Source organism: Hydractinia symbiolongicarpus, chromosome 12 (genome assembly GCF_029227915.1).
Source record: "Hydractinia symbiolongicarpus strain clone_291-10 chromosome 12, HSymV2.1, whole genome shotgun sequence".
In the NCBI taxonomy this organism is placed as follows: domain Eukaryota; kingdom Metazoa; phylum Cnidaria; class Hydrozoa; order Anthoathecata; family Hydractiniidae; genus Hydractinia; species Hydractinia symbiolongicarpus.
The window spans coordinates 22,296,511-22,323,393 of record NC_079886.1 but is presented as its reverse complement, the minus strand read 5'-3'; the positions used below and the strand labels follow the sequence as shown (position 1 = coordinate 22,323,393).

Genomic DNA, 26,883 nt, shown 5'->3' with positions numbered 1-26,883 from the left:
TCAAGGGCGCCATGCGAAGCAAGAAGGAACATATTATTTCAAGAAAATATGAATCAATTGTAAATCAAAGGGTTATGAAGATGTTCCTCTTTCTTTAAAAAATAAGAATACAAATTATACTTTTTTTATTGAACGTACAAATAATGTTTGTATTTTCAAATAGTGTTAAAGCATTGCGATGGAGGGTGACCGAACAATACCTTTTTGTAAGAAATAATCTCGTGTAAAAAATGTCTGATGCTGTTCGTGCGTGTCGAATTATATCAGACGGGGGTAGACATAAAAACATTAGTTAATATTTTTAACTGTTTGACCAGTGAAGCGTTTGAGAAGGAAGTAAAGAAGTGGCTAAAAACTAACAAGAAACAACAAGGTGCGAATGTTTACACGCGAAGTGTAAAAAATACCTACTCTACGTGCTAGACATGCACTTTTTATACTCAAATACCATTTTCTAATGCCTGAATATGGTAAAAAATAAAGCACGAGACAAAAAAATTATTCTTTAAATCCCTGATATTGACGATCTAGATCGTACTTCATAATATGTCACCAGAAAACATTAAAAATGGTGTTGTGGATTTAAGAGCATGCTTATGTGAGCGTGAAATGACGCGCCTTGTGTGGATTTTCACATCGTTAGGTGAAAAAGACTTGGCGAAGACATTCCCCTTCCCCTAAATGATCGAACGTGTCCAAACAGTTTTTAAGTCCGACATTCTGTATCTGTCAAATAAAAAATCTTTGCAATTTGTTATAAAATGAAGCGATTAATTTCCATCAGTTTCATAGGTTAGTTTCTTCCTTGATCATGGTTTCTAAATCCTCAAACACTCTCTAAGCATGCTCAAAGTGATCACAAAAATAATGATAATAGCGCCCAGTAAGAGGAAGTATTTCTTTTTGAAGATCAAGGCGGATCAAAATTTTTTATAAAAACATAATACCGCATTTCCTCATTTTAGCGCCAGACTCTTACTACTCTGTAATACCCCCTTTTTAAATGTACTAAAAATATTAAATGTATTAGATTTGAGATTTCTTGTTCAATGGTTAAATATATTAAATATAGTTTAAGTAAAAGTCGCAACTTGAAAACATAAATTTCCACAACCACCCCTTGAAAATTTCGAAAAATTCAATAAACGCCCAGGGCGGTCAATCGAGGTACATAATTGTCTAAAGAACATCTGAAAGTTTATGTGGCTGAATAAAATATAAAAATTCAGCCTGAGGATTATTCATAACATATTTTTTTTATTTTTTAATAAATATCAACCCATTATTCTTATAAGACATATTCTTATAAGAATGCATGTATTCCTTGTCCACATTTTTTCTTTCGGATAATCGGAACATAGGAATTAATAACAAAAACAAAGAATAGAAAAGTATATTGGTTTTTTTTCTTGATCGATCAAGATTCATCTACATACAGTTATATTGATAGAAATAACATAAATTTAAACGAAACTAAAATGTAGGCTGGAAAATATAACGCAAGTGAAAGTAATGCATGTATTGTCTCATGAAGCGTCCAGTCTAGTTATAACTTTAGTGTATTCTTCTTGCAACATGTTGTACGCTTCATCAAGTCGTTGAATTCGTTCATCGTGAGTTTGACCAACCATAGCTGCGTTGTATTCTTCCGGTGAAAGGGCGTGTTTCAATTTTTGCATATCTCGAGCTTGCTTCTAAACAAAAAAAAGCAGGTGACGTTTGCAGGCATAAAAATAAAGGCAGTGAAACAAATGTCAATCAAGACGAGGTTTAGTTTTTGTAGTCATAAACCACCAGGTTGAGATTATTCAGATTTTCCCTGAAAATGTTTGAGGAACCTGGGCACAAAGTGTAGACTGAAAATACACACAAAAAAAGAATTTTTATCAGTTGCATGTTTTGTCGGTATAAACCGCCCATCTGCTATTCTATCGAACTTTGAAATTAAACTTACAACATGCGTTAAATAAATTTTTCGGGTATATTTTCAATTGTTTTTCATTTTGCTTGATCAATAATAAATAATATGTTTCTATTGAAATTTAATTGTACAGTTTCGTAAGAATGCTTTTTGCCATATTCACCGACATTTTCTCTGACGTCACACAATTAAAATTTATTCTTTATTTAAACATCAGGTGGTCAAACTACCCTTATTTAAATCTGAATGATTCACAACAAAAACATCTAGCACCTGGTAAACATAGCTTTTTATTCCAACTGGCAGTTTATAGTGACTCACAAAAAACGAACTCACCTGAAATGGTATATTGAGTCGATTTTTGACATCCAGCCTATAGTCTCTATACATATCTACGTTGGATTGGTCAGTGCATTTTAAGCGGAGTATCTCGTACACTCTTCGAGATTGTTTCTAAAAGAAGGTATATTTAACTATTTAAAGCGATCATGTATATTCATGAACATATAAATTGAAAAAAAAGGATAACATTTTCACAATTATTATATCTTAAGAAAAAAGTGAAACAGTGTAAATATCTTATGAAGTCAACTGCTTCGTGAACAGCAAAATTCTTTATTTGATATCAAACACTCAAAACACTAGCACTCAAAATTTATATTCTACATTTTTTTCAGTGCAAAAAATGTAGAATATAAATTTGGGACTTTTTTTGGGACTGTTTTCAAATTGGACCAAATCAAAAATCATAATAGGTTTTAAGTTCGGCATGCTTTTTATTCCACCGTGCCAATTTTGAAAGTCTTGCAGAATATTTGGGCAAAACAAAAGAGGACAAAAGAGGGCAAAAAAACTCGTACAACTTAAACATGGCAACCAGAGTTTCACAAAATTCCTGATTTTTTGGCAACCACTATTTTTACTTCTTTTCAAATTTAAAAATCTTGATACGTAGATTTTTCAAATTGTTTTTAACGATTAATTAAAATACTTGCTTTTTAGTAAAAGTAGTAGACGTACGTCAAAAAGCATTTAATGGATTTCTAAAACGAACAAAATTAGTGAATTGGTCACGAAAATACACGGTAAGAACACAACAGCAGGTGATGAAATTAAAACGTTTTTCTAACTTCGACCTTGTTACTTGTTCAACGAAAGAGAAAACATAGAATGTGATTGGCTGCAAGTTTGGCGCTATCATAACCAAACATCAAGGTCTGGGGTTAACATCAGCCTGTGTATATTCAAGACCAGACAAAAAAAGCAAAAAAATAAAAAAATTATATTGAGAACAAAATTTAAATTTCACAAAAGTACTTTTCGAATTGCGTGAATCTCGTGAAACATTTTCAGAAAAAAAAACTGCATTTGATATGCATTCAGTTCAACGAACAAACAGGCAACCTGGTCAGAATTTGCTTAAAAACAAACAAGTTAATAATCTCATTGTCCACAATGCAATATAAACAAATAAGGGAGAACTTAGCATACTTTGGTAATCTTGAAAGACTTTAAAGCTGCACTCTTCATCTCATTTGTAAATCCAGTCAGCAACTTCTCTTTTGCGAATTCGTTTAGCTTCAAACAGTTTCTACAGTCCACAAAATCTCTGCATCTTACAAAGTATTCAGAAGGTTCTTCAACTACATAAAAATAGGTAGCTCAGGCAATAAAACAATCAATCAAAGTCATAATGCTAATGAGACATGTTACAATGGTTTACTTAATCATGTTCTAATTGACCTCCCTTTGAAACCGAGGTATGCTTTAACACAATGCTACGTATATAGAAAGGGCGTACTGCAAGGCATTAAACATGACAATAATGTTACCAAAACAACTCCTGAGGTCAAATTAAGTCGGCAGTTAAGTTACACAAGCACTAATTTATAACTTTTTATGCCACAAATAAATGCCGAAAGTTGGAGGAAGGTGTATTAATATGACGCCAACATTGGACACAGGCAAAGTATAGTTTATTGTCATAACTCACCAGTTATATCGATGGCATTAGCTTGTGTAATATAATATCGGTTCACTGCATCCAATAATTCAACTAAAATAAACGTTTGCACCTGATTATTTGTTCACTTTAAACACAGTTGCTTCCACAACACACACAACACAATAAAAATAATTACAGAACGATTTTGTTAAACTAACAAAATAACGAACGAACAAATAAGTATATATATTAAAAATAAAATAAACAATAATGAAAACACTTAAAATAACGCATAAAAATGTTAATACATTACTAACCTCCATGACCCGATTTTTGATATGGTGGAAGTGTCAACATTTGACTAAATCAATCAATAAAAAAATCCTGATATACCGTGCTGATAATCATCACAAAAGAACAAAAATTGATAGCCCAAGTCCATAAGTCGGCAAAACGTTGTCTTTCGTTATGTCACGTAGTTTTATACAAACATGCCAAATCACATTCAAAGATCTTGAATAAAATTTAGTGCAACAAATCTTCTTGCACGTTCTATAGGAGATATTTTCATGAATTTAAAAAAATTCCCTAAAATATCTCACAAGCTGACAAGGAATATCAATAGACTATTATCTGCAACAAAAGCAAACATGGTGATTGATTATGGATAGGTTACGATGTAAACCATATAAAGTCCATGTTAAAACAAAGAGCTTAAAAAGTGTCACAAAAAATGTAAGCCCAGGAGATTTAAGCAGAAAAATAAGAATTTTTAAGCGATTCTTGAAGCTTTTTGGAGGGTCGGACGTCCTAGAAATGTCGCACATAGAGATAACAAAAACATTAAAACAGGACATATTGTTACATCACATTACATGAAAAAAAAAAGCTGATATGTACCTGATACGTGGTCGATATTTATCTGGGTATGCAAAATATTGATAAACTGTAATATACCCAACAATACTGTACTCGGACATCACTGGTCCCTTTTTCTTTTCAAATCTATCAGAGACAGTTAACAGTTACAATAGGCATTGCCATCATTTAAAACAAACAATTATGAGTTGCGAAACCTTTTTATTATGTTCTCTACCTTTTTTTTAACAAATGTTCCCAGAAAATTTGTAAATCTTTGTTTTTCTATTAAGTTTTCGAAAAGCCGTTTCTTGTAAAAAGTGTGTAAAAATTAAGTAAGTGAACTTACAAGAGGAAATAATTCCAACGCTCGTCATCTGAATCTAAATATAAAAAAGAAAATGTAAAAATTAATAATTTCAATGATCTTAATAACTGCTGGACAGTGTATATGATAACAAGTCCAAGAATATTAGCCTTTTTATTCAGGAATTCTATTGGAGAGATATCTTTATAACTCAAGATTATCCATATAATAGAGACAAAATACAATTCACAATAACATGCACCTTGGAAAATCCATTTTAAAGGAGCATGTACGTTGCCTTATAAGCACTCACAGTTAAATATCGTTGCTAAGAAGTTGCCTAGCGTGATTTTTTGAATTTTACAAGATTTCAGCGCTTTGCACCTGCTTTTTTGCATTTTGTAGTTATTATTTATTAGAAAAACCCTTCTTAATATTTTTAAAGAAAAAAGAATTTTGTTTCTTGTTAGACTACACGTGACTTTTTTCTCACACAGCTTTTATAAATCATTGGCATTTGAATGTCATTCAGGTACTATTACCTGGTGTAACAAGAGATTAAACGCATATCGAGCAGGTTTGCCTGACATATTAAAAGCTACAATTTTTTGATGATTAATAAAAGGCATAAAAGGCATTATTATTGTTGTGTCTAAACCTGTAACTTGTTAAGAAACGTCTTCTGGTAAAATGACCTTTGACTCGAGAAACTTTTTCTAGTTGGCCGTTTGCTTAATAAAAAAGGTGTTCAGGTGACCAGTTGCTTCAGTTTTTACTCCAATCTCAGCTTCACCCCTTGCAGCTTGTATTAAAAAAGGTTCATTCACTCAAAAACATCCAGAAGTGAGTTATATTTAAGTATTGGAAATAACAAGTAAGTGTTGGTAAAATTCAGGTTGTTAAGGGGCTAACATACAATCAATCAATCAAACAATCAAGCTTTTTAGAACTTATTTTGATGTACCTGAAGGTTAGGGTATAAGGTGTGAAATATTTATTAATTTTTTTTCAATTTTTAAGAACAACTGCTACACATATAAAATGCTGCAATGGTTTATTTGATAATGTCTTGATTTGAAATATGACAACGCCATGCAAGGTCGAATGAAAATATAGAGGTAAAAGTTCACTTGCTTTATAAAACCGAACTTCAAGGTGTGTTATAGCCTGATTTCATTGAACACAAATGCGTTTATTACATAAAGGTTTTGTCGTTAGTTCTCCTTTGACAAATATATTTCCCAGAGACATAGAAGATACTGATCTTTGAACACCAACAAAAAGATCAGACAGTGAGAAAACCTCCAGTAAAAAAGCGATTTCAAACTCAAACCACTGAAAAATTCTTTAACTCTCAAAATAATATTGCTCAATTATTCCAGGTATCTCCAGGTTGCAAGAATACAATTTCTAAAGATTTTAAATAGTTAAAAAACTGGACATGACTCCACATAAATGAACATGCATAAATAATTCACAAACATAAAGCCGTAAGAAAATGGTGTAACATGTATTTCAAGCCACCCTGTAAAAGAGTTGCGTAGAAATAATATACCAATAAATGAAGCTCCATCAATAAACCAAAGTATAAATGTTTGCAATCTTGCATGGTAATCTTTCAATCGAGGTACAGTTATATCAGCCTACAAAAGAACAACCTATGCAGTGTCTAAACTGACAACAATTGTGGATTGTAAATATAGAGCGTTAGGTCTGGTATTCCTGCTTTTCCTGACTTCTTTGTGCTAAATTTTTCTGACTAAAACTAGTAGCAAGGTCTTTCGTGTACATAGATATACAGGTAATTACACACTTGATAGACATGCGTGAAAACATTCATAAAATAGTACAATCCTGGTCAAGCTTGTTGACAGTGATTCTTACATTTGTCAAAGCATGTTATCAATATTCGGAAGCAGGTAGGCGGCAAAAACCTTTACTGGTGTGTATGTAAAGTATGAAATTTGCTAATTGCATTTTTTATCACACACACTAAACACACAATGGTGCCTAAAAAATTTAATTTAGTAAAAAATTTTCAGTATTTTCAGGGGGTTTATTTTTTGCTATAAACTAGTGCAATTAAAGGTGAAACCTTCTAACTTCTCTTGATGCAGGGACGACAGCAAAGTTAAAACAAACCTGATAAATTTCGTATTCTACATCGTTACGAGTGTAAGAATGAATTTTATTTCCCATTGGTACAAAGGTATTTTCTTCTGGTAACTTTGCAATAAATTCATCGCGATTGGAATAAAACCCTGAAAGAATCAATTGGTTTAAAATTTGATAAAAACCTTATTTACTAAACTAAATACCAGATCAAAAATATCTTAAATTCATTATTTTGGTCAACTTTAAATTAGGGTGATATAATAAAGGTTTCGATAACACTTGTGACAAGAACGGCTTGTTTGAAGCAAATACTACTACTACTGTTACATAAATGGCTCCAAATTATGCATAAAAGTTTGTGATATTTTAGATTTTACATATATATTTAAGAATATTTTGTAAAAAGAAATCTGTTAGCGTATGTCTAGGCTTTTAAAAGGATAACCAATTACAATCACAAAACACTATTATTGTAATATTTGCGCATTTGAAGAAAATTAAAATTTTCAGCAGACATTAAATTATACCAAATACACAAACGTAATGATAAATTCTATAATAGCTAAGAATAAGTGCTTTTTGCAAAAATTTATGGATACAGACAACTATGGATATAAATAAACAGTTTATACTCTATTTGTTGTGTTTTCAATTGCTGGTTGAAATAGAAAAAAGGGCAAATGAGGCAGTTTCTTTGCTTATTACTCAAAAACATCTCATTTCATGTACATATTTTATGTTAAGGTGTTTGTAGTTTTATTCTAAATATCACTATTTTAGAATTTGTCAAAGCATTTTAGCAAGATTATTTTGTACTTCACGGTAAAACTGTTCTGAAATTTATTATACCAGAGAAATATAAGCATGCTGATTATTGGAAGCCATTTATACGGCTTTCTTTGACACAGAGTTTATGATTTACACACCTTCTGGTAGCACTTCCGCAACATTTGGTAGAACAGGGTCAGGCTAGAGAGATAAAAAAGAATTGTGATATAAAAAATTACAACCTAACTCAAACTAGCTTCCTAGCATTCCTTTCAGGCAAGATTTTCTAGGAAATAACAGTTAAATTTGTGTTTGGTTATTTTTATGTGAGTATATATAATTGCTTAAGTCTGTAAATACTACTTTAACTGGAATATCAACAAACAATAAGGGTAATTCCAAACACTCATACAACACAAAAGTATTATTTATATTTTTGAATTACTTAAATAAATAGGCTAATATGTCTCTCTGTACCACACAAAGGGGATGTGTTTATTTTTTTGAAGTATCCAAAAGATTTTTCTTATTTGTCAATTGTTTGATGTTACAGTATGACGTCAATGCATTAGACTGACAGGAACAGCATTTTAAAATTAGTGAAACTTTTGCATTGCACTATTAAGTTTGAGGCCAAATAACTCGAAAAAGATGAAAATAACTGCATGATCCTGTATGGGTAATCGTTTTAAAACTGATGCATTGATGACATCAAAAAACCTATAAATCAGAATTCCTTTCAACCGTTTGATAAAAAGCATATAACTCTATACATTTTCCTGATTAAAAGCTTTACACAATAAAAGCCACAGAAAAATAAATTTCCGAAAAACATTTTGATATACTGACAGGTATTCTGATGTTCTCAAAATTCAAATGACAATCTTTTCATTTGTTTTTTGCCTATAAGCAGATTTTCCAATAGAATTATGTTAATATGGGCTTATCAACTAGTTGAACTATTATGATTATTTATCCAGGATAACCTACAGTTATTAACGAGGGTTCTGCAAATTATTGGTTGTACTTGAAAATGTTACAGGTAAAAACAAAACAAATGGTAAGCAAGGCTATCAACAAGAAAATAACACCAGAGCAATAAAATCGCTCGCCTAAGGTTAGAATAATTTACACTGAGCAAGCAATCAATAAATAGAATAAGTTCATAAGCGCATATTTTATTACAAAATCTTTTTTTCCATTTTATCTTGTCTTTTTTATATATTTTGGTTATTTTTTACTGCAAATAATAAGAAAGATAAAATTGATTTCCATGTGAGATGAATTGATATTGCTTAGCCTGACAAAATGTTTGTGGAACTAGGTGAGCAATTAATGGCTCAGCTAGTTTCTCATTTCTCAGAATTGTGCGAGCCTTCACGTGAGCAAGAGCGATTGCTCTCCCTTTATTGATAGGTCTGGGTGGGTTAACTTCAATTATTCCATGAACTTCCCAGATCATAGTCACCATGATAAAATATATTTTCTAATAAACTTTTTTACAAAGAGAATACACAAAAATATTGTCTCACATTAATCTTCATTGAGGATGGAATTTTTTCATCACACGACATACTCAGGTATGTCAGTAAGCTACCGCCATGATAGTACAACTAAAAAAAGTGCGGTTATAAATAAAAAAAATTCAATACTAAAAGTAATCAAAGTAATCAAAATCTATTACTGAAATAAACGTTCTTTTAAATAGACACTATGCTAGTTTTTTTCCACAACTAAGAAAAAAATTCCATAAGGGCATGCCTTTCCTGGAGCACCCTGTTGGAAAACTCAGTATCCAAGTACCCAAGCTCTGCATAACTATATTAGCAATAAATACTAAACGATCTTTCAAAAAAAGAAAAAACAATTGTAATATCAATTGTAAAAAAGCACATACATTTACTTTCAAGTTTTTATATCCAAATATAGTTTCACTAAAAAAAAAAGTGTTTATCAAATTATTAACAATTCAACAATCAATTTTTACCCGTAAAGTATTAAGATTATTCCTGTTTGGCATATGCTTATAGAAAGGTCTTCTAGAGTAACAACCAGCAAAAACAAACCTATCTCCAAAAATCTGGTGACTCATCCATGGGTGAAACGCATTGTCTTCATTTAAAACATCCTCTTCATTTCTCACTAAAGATACAAGGATCAGTATATTCTCAATTTATTTAAATGAGCACTAAAGCAGTGATGTCTCAATAGTTTTGCTTTAACCATGATTAAGGAAATTTTTTTGAAGATTAATATCCCTAGATTGCCAGAAAACGCACAAAATATGCATGATATTAATAAAATCATCGATTTTAAGGGCATTTTTTAAATTTATTTTTAGGCAAAATCCCCTTTCCTTGCCCGTTGCTTCTTACAGCACTGTAACTGAATTGGATATAACTTTACAGTCTACATTATTCTAAAATCCACATAAAATAACATTAGAAGTTTAAATCTTACCTAACTTAAGAAAGGTTGCATCATTGGAATCACATTTATACTTCTCAGCACCCTGATTGAGAGCATCAACTAAACATTTATATAAACAAAAAAATATCCTGAGAACAGATTAAGTTACATAATAACAACAAGGTCCACATTATCTAAAGCATAGGCCACTAAACAAATAAATTGCAAGAAGTATGTAAACTGAGAAAGCTTGTTTCTATCTCATCTGCAAGAGTAGTATTAATAATTTTATCTCAATCAAAATGATATATATCAAAGCAACAACAATGCTGGCTGCCATGCAAAACAAAGCAGGCATATAAGGGCAGAGTCAAAGATGATAGCTAGAAAGCATGTGAAAAAGGCTCAACTTAAGACATTTACTTGTAACCTCAAACCAATTAGACATTTGTTATTTTGTGTACATATTAATTTTAGGTGTATTTTGATTCCTGCATTACATACGCATATGATGCAATCCATTTAACATATGGAAGCGAGGAACATCCGATTGATTGAGAGTCAGACTTTTCTTGGAATTGATAACCAGACCTATCCCCATAATTAGGTACCTGAAGAGCAGCACGTGAGGAAGCAATGCTTGATGATCAATAACTGTTCCGTAAAGTATTTTACTTTAATAAAGGGAAAATTAAATTGGCACCATTAGCAGCTAATGGTGGGCCTTGGCAGCGATTAAAGTGGTTGTTTGTAGGTGATTCACCAAGTAGATATATGAAGACCAATTTTATTAATAGCACAAATGTGATTGGATTTGCAGCATCAGAGGTCACAAGAGTGGAGATGCAATCAGATTCATGGATTTGCGTCGGATTTGACAGCATGATTTAGTGTTTATTAACAGCAGAGGACAGCACGTAAAGAAAATATTTTAATGGTAAAAATAATAGCCATAGTTTAAAATAAAATAAAATGAGTTTGAAAGGTAAAAAGTATTTATTTGTTAAGCTTTTCGTTCACTAAGTACATCTTCAGACTATAAACAACTAAAATCAAATTTCAATATGTACAGTTAAAAAGGTTTTAAAAAAAGCTCAAGGGACCTCATGTTACACCATTTCTAAATAAGCGTATAAACTTAATATCTAATTGATCATTGATCGTAGGTGTGAACTTTCTTATAAAAAATGCCTCCAATATTTCACGTTTTCTATTGTTAGATGGACCAAGGCTTAACACCCTCCAAGAAAAAGCATGTCTTGCTTCAAGCACCATGTGCCTCGTTGGCTTAAAATTTCCCCGAAGTTTGTCATGCTCAGCCTATCTAACAAAAATATTGTGTTTGGTTTCGCCAATATACTTCTCTCCACATGAACAGCTTTCCTCATATGGTCCAGTATCAAAGTTAATTAGAAATGTTGTAACATGAGGTCCCTTGAGCCTTCTTTAAACCTTTTTAACTGTATGTATGTAAATTTGATTTTAGTTGTTTATATAGTCTAAAAATGTACTAGTGCACAAAAAGCTTAACAAAAAAATACTTTTTAACTTTCAAACTCGTTTTATTTTTTCTTAAATATTTTATCCTTGGCGGTTATTGTGACAACTGAGAAAAATTATAGGAGAAATATTGTAAGTGACTACAATTTGAAATACAATATGAATGCATAGTAAAAGCTAGAGCTTTACTTAAACTTTGTAACTACTTATGGGACAAACGTATTAAAAGTATGAAATTACATGCAAAAAAACGCACTCATATATATTTTGCCAATAGTGTAACTATACTTTATTAAACTTTGCATCTATGATTGAAGGTGTAGAATATCCAGTTACAAGGGTTATTTTTCGATGATTTTAAATATATATATAGTCTATTATCACCATCATTCTCGGTTTAACAGCCGTTTTCCGTGCTAGCATGGGTTGGAGAGGGTATAATAGTCACCCTCTTCCAATCTGATCTAGATTGTGTTAGATCTAAACTCAACTTCCTCTGTATCAAGTCCGTCCTTATAACCTCCTACCAAGTCTTTCTCGGTCTGCCTCTGGGCTTTGCCCAAGGATTTACACCCCAGCCAATTCAATCTTCTTATCTGGATAACATCTTTAATTCTACGGATACTTAGCCTGCTTCTTAGCTCATCTGAACTCTTTCTGTCTCTCAGACTGCCGTTACACATCCACCTAACCATTCTCATATCATTCCTTTCTAAACGGTCAAGATCTTCCTGCTTCACTGCCCTTGTCTCACTACCGTACAACATAACACTTCTTACACAGGCCTCATACAACCTATCTTTTAACTCAATTGACAAGACTCTGCTAGTCAACAAAGGAAGTAACTCTCTGAACTTTTTCCAAGCAGAACCTATCCTGCAAGTAACACTTCTTTCAACACCCCTTCACTGCCCAACATATCACCTAAGTAACAGAAGTTCTCAACTATCTCTAACGAGCCACTGTTGTAGATCATTGAAGCTGGAAATACTTCATTCTCTATAATTCAGTTTGTACGTTTGCATACAAACTGAATGTCAGCTCTTAACCTTCCACCAATACTATATATAATATTTAAATTAATTATTTTTCTCCTTTTCTAGTAAATTTGGGAAAAGCTTTTTTGATATTATCAACCTTTTATCAGGGATGTGTAATAAATAAAACGAAACATCACACTTTATAAAAAAACAATTATTTTAGAACAAATGAAAAACAAGAAATAATTAGTTAATTAATTTAACTACTGGTGAGAAAAAATTAAAGAAAAAATGGCATTTTTCACAAATTTACCCACAAGTGATATGAAACTATTTTTTAAATGATCCAGTTGAAGCCTGGTATAACTATTGATTGTTAATTTACTAAGTCTTTATTGGTTTGTCGTATAGCTACTTATTTGATAAACAATGTTTTTTGTTGTGTAAATTTGAGAAGTGTCTTTCCGCTCAAAAAAGGCAAAATATTAGTTGTCAGTCAACTTAACTGCTCGCTTGTGTATCCTAATGGTGAAATGTCAAATTTCAGGCCGCAATTTTAAGCGATTTTATAACAGATATACTGCAGTGATAGCAGAAACAAACTTCGTTAAAAGTTTGCTCGCGTAGAGTTCTCGAGGCTTACTTGATAAAATTTGCCTGATAAATATATACCGTATTATCTGGTATATAACCCGCACCTTTGTATAATCCGCATAAAATTTTACTCAGTGAGTTTTTCTTCCCCACACCTTTGTATAACCCGCATTGTAACTTTTACTTACCCGAATCATTTTATAAAAATGTGCGTGTGGTTGCTTTTTTTTAGTTCTATGTCATTTTTTTTTCATGCTGGAGACAAGTGGGCAACGAGTGTATGAACTAGCGACTCTCTCAGTCCTAACTTCCTTGTCTTCAATTGCAGAAATAATAATAAACAACATAATAATTATCACAGATTGTCGGTAACAGTGATGTACAGAACATTCTTTTCTAATGTTTATATAATTTTGTTATCAATTTATATCTCAGCAATCACAGTGTGCATGATAAAATAAAATGCAGCAATGGGGAGGAGATAGTCGCATCATCATCATCATCATTCTCGGCTTAACGTCCGTTTTCCATGCTAGTATGGGTTGGACGGGGTATATTAATGACCCTCTTCCAATCTGATCTAGACTGTGTTAGATCTAAACTCAACTTCCTCTCTATCAAGTCTGTCCTTATAACCTCCTGCCAAGTCTTTCTCGGTCTGCCTCTGGGCTTTGCCCCAGGAACTATCAAGTCTCTACACTTTCTTACCCAATTATCCTCCTCCATTCTTTCCAAGTGCCCCAGCCAATTCAATCTTCTTATCTGGATAACATCTTTAATTCTACAGAGACTTAGCCTGCTTCTTAGCTCATCTGAACTCTTTCTGTCTCTCAGACTGGCATTACACATCCACCTAACCATTCTCATATCATTCCTTTCTAAACGGTCAAGATCTTCCTGCTTCACTGCCCATGTCTCACTACCGTACAACATAACACTTCTTACACAGGCCTCATACAACCTACCTTTTACCTCAATTGACAGGACTCTGCTAGTCAATAAAGGAAGTAACTCTCTAAACTTTTTCCAAGCAGAACCTATCCTGAAAGTAACACTTCTTCCAACACCCCCTTCACTGCCCAACATATCACCTAAGTAACAGAAGTTCTTTACTATCTCTAACGAGCCACTGTTGCACATCATTAAAGCTGGAAATACTTCATTCTCTATAATCTCACCTTTGCAACGCTTGCATACAAACTGTATGCCAGCTCTTAACCTTCCACTAATACTACTGCACTTCTTATGTACCCAATGCTTGCAAGTCTGACAAAAAATTGAGTTACTACCAACCCCTTTCCTGCAAACTCCACAAGGCCACTTTCCAACTACAAGGTCACACTTGGCTGCAATGCTACTTATCATGACTTTAGACTTTGCTGTGTTTACCTTCAGCCCTTTCTCTTCTAGTCCTTTCTTCCACTTCTCAAACTTTTCAACTAATTCTTCCATCGACTCTGCTATGAGAACCAAATCATCTGCATACAATAACTCCCATGGGCAACCTGTTCTGAACTCCATCGACAGCGCTTCTAAGACTAGAATAAACAACAAAGGACTAAGTACAGAACCCTGATGTACACCAACATTTACACTAAATTCATCACTAAGTGAATCGTTAATCCTGACACGACTTCTAGCATTGCTGTACATAGACTGAACCATCGTAACTAGCCACTCATCCACACCTAATTTTCTCATAGCCCACCAAATAACTTTACGTGGCACTCTATCAAAAGCTTTCTCTAAATCTACAAAGGCAAAATAGAGATTCTTTCTCTTTCCTAAATACTTTTCCTGAAGCTGTCTGAGTAAAAATATTGCATCTGTAGTGCCACACCCTGGAACAAAACCAAATTGCATCTTATCTATATCAATTCTTTCTCTAAGTAACTTATCAATCACTCTTTCAATAACTTTCATTACTTGATCAACCAACTTCAAACCTCTATAGTTACCCCTTTCTAATGCATCACCCTTGCCCTTGAAACAATTCACTATTACACTCGACTGCCACTCACTCGGAATAGCACCATTCTTTATAATCTGGTTAGCAAGACTTGTAATAAGCTCAACTCCAATATATCCAGATGCTTTTACCATCTCTGCAACAATACCTGATACTCTTGCAGCCTTGCCAATCTTCATTTTCCTAATAGCCTCCACTACCCATTCTGTCTTGATCTGCATGGCTGGCCCTTCTACGACATCATCATTAAACAAATTATCCTCGTCCCAATCAAACTCAGTGTTAAGCAACCTCTGATAATGATTCTTCCAAGCTACCCTTTTCTCCTCCTCTGTGCTAGCCAAAACACCTTCATCATTACGTATACACTTCTCACCTACAATATCTTGATTAGTCTTCTTCATTTGCTTTGCTATCTTGAATACCTCATTGCGCTGGTCTTCCCTTCTTAACACATCTGCAAATCTGTTTCTCTCTGCTTCTGATTTTGCCTTATACACTGCTGTACGAGCCCGACGCTTAGCTTCTAAGTAAATATTTTTACTACCACCTGACTTCCACTCTTTCCAAAGTTTCCTCTTTTCCTTTATACACTGGTCAACCTCATTATTCCACCACCAGGTCTGTCTATGTCTAGCTGGTCCTTTCGTCCACCCACAGGTATCATCAGAAGCTTCTAGAAGACAATTCTTCAAAGTAGTCCAAGTACTTTCAACATTGTCACTATCACATTGACTATTGTAGGCTAACTGCTGAACTTTTGCACTAAATTGTCTTGCTACAATCTCTTCCTTCAGCTTCCAGACTTTTCGACGGGGCCTGTACTTTCTCTTGGCTTCTCTGACACTCTTCAAGATAATATCACAAACCAGCAACCTATGCTGGGAAACACACTCTTCCCCCGATATAACTTTCACGTCCTTCACCACTTTCTTGTTTGACTTTCTAACCAAAAAGTAATCTATCTGTGTCTTACAACCACCTGACTCATATGTTATCAGCCTACTCTGTCTCTTACTGAATGATGTGTTGCAAACCACCATGTCCGTTGCCATTCCAAACTCAAGCAATCTCTCCCCTTCCTTATTTCTGCTCCCAAATCCATAGCCTCCATGCACACCTCCTTCAGATGACTTCCCAACATGACGCCGCCCACCATGACAAGTTCAGTGTCTCCAAACTTTGATGTGACTGCTATTAACTCATCATAAAACTTATCTTTATCTTCCTCACTGAGTCCACACTGTGGAGCATAAACTGACAGAAAAGTGACAATCCTATTACCTATCAAAAACTTTATCACTATAATACGACTATTAACACGCATAACATCAATTACTTTTTCTACCCACTTCTCTGCAACGAATATGCCAACTCCTCCATATCCATCACTATTACCAATCCAAAAAAGCTTATACCTTGCCCTCCTACCTTCCACAAATCTCACTGAAGCTCCTCTCCACCTAACTTCCTGAACACAACACATATCAACAGATCTAGGTTCTAACATTTCAACTACTTCACCTGCTCTACCTCTCAGAGTACCAACACTTACACTAGCCATCCTCAACCTAGTGTTATCTACCTTGTGATGTGATAGCTGGGTAACGGTCTGACGATGCTCACATCTGACATCTGTCCTACCGTGCGCGACACCTTCACTCCTTAGAGTTCCAGCCCCGTTTACGCAGTTTGTCTGATTAACTATTCTTACGGCCATTAATAAAGAGTTTTGGCATTGTTTTACAGCTGGATGCCCTTCCTAGCGCCAACTGTTCACAGACCGGACTGGGTGTTTTTTAAAGTGACACCATCACTATGTGGCATTTCATGGGACTTCCACAATCGCCCCTTTAAACTAAGGTATGTTGGAGGACGTTCAACTCCTCTCTTGTCTCTTAAGGAGACCCTTCGCATGTGTCTTATTAATTGTATTTTTGTATTTTAATTTTATTTTTTTAAATTTTCAATGGTCACCTGTATCTTGATGGTAATGAAGATAAAAAAAGAAAATTATCATTTATACATTTAACTTTAACATTTTTCAATATTTTTAACAGGAATTAATAATGAAGTTCTGGGCACTAGGTTGTAAAATACATGTCAATAACACCTAAAAATGATACTGCTATACCACTCTATTACAAAAAGCAAATCATTTCAATGTGCTCAATGTGATTGCAAAGAAAAAATGACAGAAGAAAATAAAACTTATCATATAACCCACATCACACATAACTGTTGATCTTCTATCTAGGCGATTACTAATAAGAATCACTTGGTGGTGGGGTTTTAATTGTGTTGAACCAGTATCATTGGTAATTCGTTGTGTTTAGTCAGAGTGGTGTTCAATAGTGTTGCGTTGAATCAATCACACTCATTTAGCGTTGCGTTATACACAGAAAGAACTATTGCGAAGATAACCTACAGGTTAGTCTTATATATATATTCCTATTTAACAAATGGTAGCAGAGGAATAAAAGTGAAATGTCAAAAAGTTGGGTCCCCCCACCATCATTAGACAAAGAGACGAGTTACAAAGATTGGAAAAAAGAAGTGCAAATATGGCAAGCACTGACAGAATTAAAGGCAGAAAAACAAGGGCCAGCTATATTCATGGGCTTAAGAGGGAAAGCTAAAGAATCAGTTCTAGAATTAGTGCAGCAACTGGAGTAAAAGCCATTACTAACAGATTGGACAAAATATATTTGAAAGATGAGAATCAAACTGCTTACCTAGCTTATGAAACCTTTGAAAAATTTAAGCGACCGCCTGAGATGAGTATGAATGACTATCTTATAGAGTTTGAACGGTTATACCATAAGATCCAAGGACATAATATGGTACTTCCTGATGGAGTGTTGGCATATAGAGTTCTACAAAGTGCCAACCTTACACCAGAGCAGCAACAGTTAGCAAGAGCAACTTTAAATATACTACGGTATGATGCAATGATACGGCAGTTAAAGAAAATTTTTGGGGATACGGTGGCCTCATTAGGAACAAATACTGAAGTAAAGATAGAACCAGTTCTTCAGGCAAGTGCAGATACAATTGAGCAAAATTACTTCACTCAAAGAGGGGGATATCAACGCTCAAGGTTTAGAAGAGGAAGACCAAATCAAATATTTGATGAAGCATTATTTTATTGGATTCAAGATGACTGCTGCCAAGGACTGAATGTAATACATGTTGATGATTTTCTATGGGGAGGATCCCATGATTTTCAAGTGAAGGTCATTTCGCCTATCAGAGAAACTTTTCTCATTGGATCTGAAGATTACTCCAATTTCAAATATGTTGGTGTCAATATACAACAATCTAATGGTTCAATTAACTATGACCAAAAGAACTATGTGGCAGGTATGAAACTGGTCAAGATTCAAAACACAACAGACAGACATCGTCAACTATCACATGAAGAACAATCAAACTTCCGATGTATATGTGGGCAACTAAACTGGATGTCATCGCAATCAAGGCCTGACATTTCATTTGATGTGTGCCAGCTAAGCACAAAACTAAACTGTGCAGTAGTTGATGATGTCATGAGAGCCAATAAAGTGGTAAAGAAGTTGAAATTGGATCCCAACATTTCCTTGAAATTTTGGAAACTTAAGCTTCCATTACAACTGATCTTATATTCTGATGCTTCATTTGGGAACCTTCAAGATGGCAGCTCTTAAAGTGGAATTTTTATTTTCCTGAAAGGTGTTGAGAATCTTATGGCACCTATCACATGGCAGTCTAAAAAGATTAAGAGAGTTGCGCGTAGCACTCTTGCTGCTGAGACACTAGCTCTTGTTAATGGTATTGATACATGCATATGGGTGAAGAATGTGATAAATGAAGTGTTGAATACTAATCTAGAAGGCATCTTATGTCATACAGATAACAAATCATTGTTTGAAGCTGCCCATTCAACAAAATCTTTGGAAGACAAACGGTTAAGGGTTGATATGGCTTCCCTTAGACAGAGTATCAATCAGAAAGAGATTGAATTGAAGTGGATTTCTACCAAACATCAGTTAGCAGACGTGTTAACAAAACAAGGAGCAAATAGCACACTCTTAATGAATGTGCTACAGAGGGGTCATGAAGAATAATAGTGACCAATTAAATGTTGAGTTATGAAAATTTGAATATTGTGTTCAAAAATTAAGTTTTTTTGAGTTTTTATCTTTTAGAATTTTTATGTTTAAATTCCACACAAGTAATCACACGAAGAAAGAGAGATACATGTAGTGATGACTTAACCAAGACTAGTACAGTAGAGGGTTTTGGTGAAAAGCCAGTTTTGCCCTTAGACCACTTTACTAAGCGAGTAGGAGTCGCTATAAATTCCTCTCAACATTCGAATAACCAACTGAACGCCAAACAGAAAGAAAATAGAGGGAGATTGTTGATCTTCTATCTAGGCGATTACTAATAAGAATCACTTGGTGGTGGGGTTTTAATTGTGTTGAACCAGTATCATTGGTAATTCGTTGTGTTTAGTCAGAGTGGTGTTCAATAGTGTTGAGTTGAATCAATCACACTAATTTAGCGTTGCGTTATACACAGAAAGAACTATTGCGAAGATAACCTACAGGTTAGTCTTATATATATATTCCTATTTAACAATAACCTGCACCAACGGTGGAAGTGGTAAAGAATTAACATATAACTGGCGAATAAACAAATATGTAGCGAAAACATCAACGTAGTCTATTAAACTAAACTCATCTTTTTTCCCTTTTGCGATAGCGCGCTAAAGTAAGCAGGGTTACAAAAGCAAGACAGACATCAAACCGCGAAAGCAGAAAAAAGAGACAGGTATCCTGTCTAACATCAGCGCTGTCCTATACCTCCATGATTAGTCCTTTTAAAAGCATACATCATACATTAATGTCCAACGAGACCCTCATAATTTGCCATTTTAAACGTCAACAAATAACTACTGTGGCTATATTCGCACTTATTAGAATACTGTTGTAGCTTCTAAATTTTTAAACTTAACAAAACAAACAAAAAAAAATGTTTTAGCTACCTCCTAATAAAAAAATTTTTTTTACTGGAGAAAAGCAAAGAAAAATAAGAAATAAAATAACAGTTAATTGCGTAAATATTAAAGTTCAACGCTGAAAAAACGACATTTTATTAAATATATTTTAGCATTTTCTGCATTCATTTAATGATGCAGTTGAAGCACAAAACTAACTGTTTCTCTACTAACAGTTTGTTGTTTGTGTATTGCCGTAGGAGGCAACTGAACTATGCTGTGGAAAAACAAATACTTTTTTCTGTTATATCTTCGGCTATTTTTTTAGACGTCTGAACGCACAAAGCCCAGGGACTTTTTATGTGCGATCTTACCACAAATAATTGCCTACGCGAAGGTACATGTTTTGAAAATATGTCAGTAATTACCTCGGCAAATGTGAGTGCCGTCTTAAATTACAAAGGTTGTAACCGCCCTTAATCCTATTCGTGCTGGAGGAGGAGGGGTGATGCAGCCCCTCTCCCTTTCCTCTTTCACTTTTTCTATTACTTTTTATGGGCTTATAGTCACACCTTGATATTTTGTTACTTATATTTGCCTTCCAAAATACATCCTTTTGAAATAAAAACCATACACAAATGTTTGACATGTTGAATGATCAGTAACTTTCACAACCTGCGTCTCAAATAAAAAGTCCTTTGAAATAAAAATCATGCACATTATATTTTTCGTTTGATTGCTCAGCTATGTGAGAACATATGCAGAATTATTTTTTTTTATTTTTTTTTTTTAAATAATTGTTTGTAAAGAACTTTATGCAGAATTTTTTAATTTTTTTTAAAAAAATAATTGTTCGTAGAGAGCTTTTGTTTCACTTTGCTGCGCGAAGAATATGTTCTGGCTACTAAAATAATACGGAACAGGGTCACTTGCCACTAAAAAAGACTGGAGTTGGAATGAAAATTTTTAAAGAAGAAGAAGGTCGAAGATAACTAAGATGGAGGTCGAACGACAAGAAAAATAAATATTTAGTTTTAACAAAAAGTAAATATTTCATTTAGCATTTCTCATGCAAATCTTTCAGATGAGTCCAACAAAAATGGCGAATAGACTTGCCATAATGAATGACATCGCAGGCACTACACGTAAACTTTTAAACAAGTAAACTTATAAACAAATTAGGAGCAGAAACAATGATTTAAATTTCATTCAAACAATGCAAAAGTTGTCTCATAATAAATTTTCTGACGTTACGGCACAACGTTAATAACATTTATGTATTGTCAATATTTTAATATAAATTAATGAAGCCATTACATTGCACTTAAAACTTTGAGGTGACGTCAGTCATTTTTTTACCGCTTGAGTAACTTGGGACAACACAGGACCTAATTGTTCACAGGACCTAATTGTTCAATTGCTTTTAGGTAGCTGCTATAAGGTTTATTCAAATCTTATCCATGTTCTTTACTGAGCTTCCATTCTTGTCCAGGGAGTTTATTATTTAATTATTTTTATTTTCTGGTTTTTTTTGTTTTTTTTTATCTATTTATTATGAGCTGACCCTAGAGGTTGTTGTAACCTGAAATTATTGTCAGAATACACTATACTATACTAATTGGAAAATTTCCCAAACCTGGGACCAAATTGGAAGTTTCCTAAACCATCAATAAAGAAAATTAAACCTCGATATATCTACAAGGGTCTGTCAAATTAAATCATCCTATACATTTCCTTGATCATTGTTTCAAGATTTTTTGGCAGTGCCCTTCCTGCTTGCAAAATATTTTAACGCTGATCTTCAATTAGCATTAGGGTTATACAAAAGGACCTCAATTCACCTAGTGGCTGCATTTTTTCGCCTGCCACCAAACACTTCATCACAGCTTATTTTGCGATCAGAGGAGGTAAACATCACACTTTTATAAGGAGAAAATACCTTTTTTTGTGATAACATTTCTTGCCACGTTTTGTTTTAAAAAGTACAGTTGTATCGTATTATTATTAACGTTTCCTTAAAATTTGAAAGAAATTAATACGAAATTAAAAAGCTGGAGAAAACACGCTTTTGTCTCTAACAAACTCTTATAAAAACAAGTTTTTTACCTCCTTTTTTTCTGAAAGAGCAGTAGGAATCTGTGTACAATTGAATTATCGTGAAGGTGTATTGTTGAAGCCAAAAGGGTTTACCGAGTAAAATGTAAACATTCAAAAAGGTCTATATATTACAGGATATACCCTTTCTAATATTTCCAGGAGGGGTAATGGCTTAGATGGGGAGTCTTAGAGTTCAAATGCCCACTTTAAACTATGCAGACCCAATTAGGGTCTGGCTCTGCCAGACAACTCCCTGCATGCAACATCCAACAATAGCGTACACAGTGTGTGGCATCTCCTTTGGAGTACTTTCTCTGGAAACAGTTGACAGGATATATTTCTCAAAATTAATAGTAGTAATAATTTATTCACCAATAGACAAAAAGTACATGATTTTATAGAAAAATGATTATATAAGAATTGTTGTAAATAAGTCTATTGAAAGGAGATCACCACAAAGCAAAATAGCTTAAATGAAAGTGGTGACCACCTAAGAAACAGGACATCACAAAAAGGGCAAAATACAAGACAGGACTGGGACTAATACAAAACACAAGGTAGGAGTTTATGTAGATAAGTCTAGTCAAATAGGAATTTACCAAGAAAAATCAAAGTACAGTACCGCCTGCGTGTAACTTTACATGTACGCGAGTTTTACGACCTCATGTAACGATCTCATGTCTACATAAAGAACGTTCACATATCTTTTGTTTACACACGAACTTAATTGCTTTCTATTGTTATCGTCGTGCGCGAGTCATAACAATAAGATTTGATGAATCCTTTTGTTGTCACATGTAACATGCATGTTATTGTTTAAAAATGTTAAAGATCACGAAGGCTATTGAAATATATTATTTTAGAAAAAAGAACGAACATAACACTTAATATTAAAAAAAAACTAATGTTGCTACTTTTTAAAACTTTTAGTAATAATTCTTTATCATCGAAGCATATTTTTTAACATGCAAAACTTTTAAAAGTTCTTCTTATAAAAAGCAACGTTTAAAAGCGCAAACGGAAAAACCCTACTTTCAGGACTTTCCCCTTTACGATAAGATTTTGAAAACAAATTAAATTTCAATACCGAAGCAAGAAAAATCTAAAAATCTAACTTTTGACGTTCTTGACAGATCTAATTGTGAAAACATTTTGTTTTGCGATGCGATCTAAAAAAGCTTTTCTATCACCGTTTTTTGTTTTTAAACTTTTAAAATGCGATCTAAAAAAGCTTTTCTATCGCCGTTTTTCGTTTTCAAACTTTTAAAATGGGATCTTAAAAATCTTTTCTATCACCGTTTTTCGTTTTTAAACTTTTAAAATGCGATCTAAAAAAGCTTTTCTATCGCCGTTTTTTTGTTTTTAAACTTTTAAAATGCGATCTACAAAAGCTTTTCTATCGCCGTTTTTCGTTTTTTAAACTTTTAAAATGCAATCTAAAAAAGCTTTTCTATCGCCGTTTTTCGTTTTCAAACTTTTAAAATGGGATCTTAAAAATCTTTTCTATCAGCGTTTTTCGTTTTTAAACTTTTAAAATGCGATCTAAAAAAGCTTTTCTATTGCCGTTTTTCGTTTTCAAACTTTTAAAATGGGATCTTAAAAATCTTTTCTAACAGCGTTTTTCGTTTTTAAACTTTTAAAATGCGATCTAAAAAAGCTTTTCTATCGCCGTTTTTTCGTTTTTAAACTTTTAAAATGCGATCTACAAAAGCTTTTCTATCGCCGTTTTTCGTTTTTAAACTTTTAAAATGCGATCTAAAAAAGCTTTTCTATCGCCGTTTTTCGTTTTAAAACTTTTAAAATGGGATCTTAAAAATCTTTTCTATCAGCGTTTTTTGTTTTTAAACTTTTAAAATGCGATCTAAAAAGCTTTTCTATCACCGTTTTTTCGTTTTTAAACTTTTAAAATGCGATCTAAAAAAGCTTTTCTATCGCCGTTTTTCAATCTTAAACTTTTAAAATGTGTTCTAAAAATCTTTTCTATCGCCGTTTTTCATTTTTAAATTTTTAAAACGCGATCTAAAAAAGCTTTTATTTTTAAAGTTTTAAGTAAAGTGAGTAAAAACAATAAACCTTTGTTAAATTTTATTTTCGTTCGTGGATCTCTTGACGACTGTAGCAATTAAATACAACAATGGGACACACACAGTTCACATGAGCTAATTAAATTTCGCGAACAAGACATGAACTCTATTGTTTTCAACATGCAAAAATAGCTCATGTATTTAACAATAGGTTAACAATAACAACAAAAGTTCTAAGGCTACCGAAAGCTCATGCGAAGGTGATAACTATCGCGTACATGTAAAGTTACACACAGGCGGTACTGTACAAGGCATGATGCAAAAATATGGAGGCTGATACATTTAAACAATATAATAAAATTTAGTAGCTGTTTAAGAAATGCTGAAATAGGATAGGTTTGATCTCAGAAGTAGATTTACTAAGAAGTCGAAAAGGAAAAGATTTTTGTACCTAATTCCACGATTTTTAAGAGTGAAATCTAATAGACTTTTTCCCAAATGATGTTGAAAAAACAAAAGGTAATTTTAAAAGCCCTTGTTGATCAGCACGAGTGTGTTGATCATGAGAAAAGTTAATGGAAAAAGTATCTTTGATAGTGTCAGGAAGGCTATTATGAGCTAAGTTGTGCAGAAAAAAATATTTTGGATAGAGATCACGTCGGGAAACTTGAGAAGTCCGAGATTGGAGTAGAGTCAACTGAGTGGCGCCGTAGATTAGTGGTTATAGCTCTCGTACTCTGTGCGGGAGACCGGGTTCGATTCCTCTTGACGGCGATTCAACATGGGCGAGTGAATGTTACCATAGCCCCGGGTTAACCCAAGCCATGTGAGGGAAATTGGGAAGATGGAACACTGTGTGGGCCGTTGGATGTTGCCGGGAGTTGTCTAGTAGAGCGCGGGCCCTAATTGGGTCTGTGTCGCTCAAAATGAGCATTAAATACTCTAGGACTGTCCATCTAAGCCATGGCCCCTCCTCTGGAAATAATAGACAGGGTATATCCCTCGATATTTGTGAGGCTAGCCATGTAAATTATGCACATCATCTAGTGGTGTGTAGGGAGTTCCAAAAGGAATGAGTCGGATAGCATGATTTTGGAGAATTTCAATATGATGTGTACGATAACTTTTTTGACCCCAAACTTGTGAACTTATAAAATATGTGAATAAAAGATGGCATAGTAAATCAGCAGGAGTATATTTTTGGGGACAAGGTGACGGATTTTGGCTAGAGCTTCATTAGCTTTCTTTAGACTAATAATGGTCTTATTAATTTGTGATTTCCAGCTTAGGTCAGAGTCTAGAATGATTCCAAGATATTTGACTTGATCACTGCTGGGATAGATTCTTGTACCATTAACATTTAATTTAAAGTTGAAATGAAGTGGCTTAAAAGGATTTTTGAAAATAAATTAGTGAAAACATAGCTATATAAATCACTACCATTTCGGTTTTACTTTTAATAACCCTTGATAGTCTTCTGTTCTGTCAATTCGGTTTGGTTAGTATTAGATTACAGATTAATGAAATTAAAACGTAAGATGTATTTTGACTCACCTGAACCAACGGCCATCCTTAATGTGATAAAAGCAGTGCAGTGACTAAAATTTCTGATCTTCACAAACTTTGCTGCTCACCTTCCCGCCAGTTCTGTTAACATGGGGGTGAGAGATGACTTTTAGTTCCGAATGAAAACATCGTGCCCCAAAAATATACGCGCGAAGCTTATTGTGTTAGGCACAGCAAGAGGGTCGAAAACAATCCGTGTCAATCGAATCTTCTTAAAAGTTTTGCCCCAAACTCCACTTTTGCCTTTTTGGTCAACCTCTTCCCAAGAATCCCTTTTGGCATTTTTAAGGCACCCGTCCTCAGTATAGAAAAGAAAAAAGATTTATCAATTAAATTGGCATTTCCAATAAAATGAAGTTTACAAGGAATTTGGAGGCCTTGCCTATCGCCAAACAACGGTAAAAGAAATTTATAAAAAGTTGTAGTAAAGTTGTAATAAGGTTATATTAGTATAAAACCTTCAAGCAAATGTTAAAATTCTTGTTTTTTCTGCACTTCTGTTAATTCGAACAAATAATTTAGTTCCTTGCGTGTTCGAATTAACGGACGTCTACTGTACGTGGAAAACAACGATATACAAGGCTAAGGAAGCGATGTGGAAACGTTTAAAAAGCGCATCGCGAACAACGTCGAAGGAAAAAGAATATGAAGAGCTGGTTTATTTGGTAACTTTTCTGGTTCAACTAACAGCGGGTAATTGGCAAAGTGTTTGGTTTTCTTCTACATCACAGCTGCCGATTTAATCTATGGGTTATGCAAAACAGAAAGTTCCTACCTAGCCACCTTATTTCCACAACTTTTTAACATCTTCCTTCTCATCCTCCGTAAAGCACCAACCGACTTTTTACG

The 26,883-nt window shown here is 33.7% G+C and overlaps 1 protein-coding gene across 1 annotated transcript; it reads right to left on the bottom strand.

Moving 5' to 3' along the window:
* Positions 1–1,386: 1,386 nt before the first annotated feature.
* Positions 1,387–26,174, bottom strand: LOC130622393 (histone acetyltransferase type B catalytic subunit-like). Its single transcript, XM_057437848.1, has 15 exons — positions 26,023–26,174; positions 10,375–10,443; positions 9,981–10,056; positions 9,812–9,848; positions 9,447–9,527; positions 8,073–8,115; positions 7,174–7,292; positions 6,587–6,674; positions 5,074–5,107; positions 4,767–4,871; positions 4,184–4,227; positions 3,915–3,977; positions 3,413–3,564; positions 2,258–2,374; positions 1,387–1,694 (listed from the first exon to the last, which is right to left on the bottom strand). The coding sequence occupies exons 1-15, from the start codon at positions 26,036–26,038 to the stop codon at positions 1,527–1,529; spliced, it is 1,212 nt and encodes a 403-aa protein (XP_057293831.1). The 5' UTR covers positions 26,039–26,174; the 3' UTR covers positions 1,387–1,526.
* Between the last annotated feature and the right edge of the window lie 709 nt (positions 26,175–26,883).

Bases quoted from the DNA above. Each gene is read 5' to 3' on its own strand.
- LOC130622393 (XM_057437848.1), bottom strand. The intron at 10,057-10,374 runs GTAAGATTTAAA...TTGTATCTTTAG, and splicing joins TGCAACCTTTCTTAAGTTAG to TGAGAAATGAAGAGGATGTT. The intron at 9,528-9,811 runs GTATGTGCTTTT...CACTTTTTTTAG, and splicing joins ATAAAAACTTGAAAGTAAAT to TTGTACTATCATGGCGGTAG.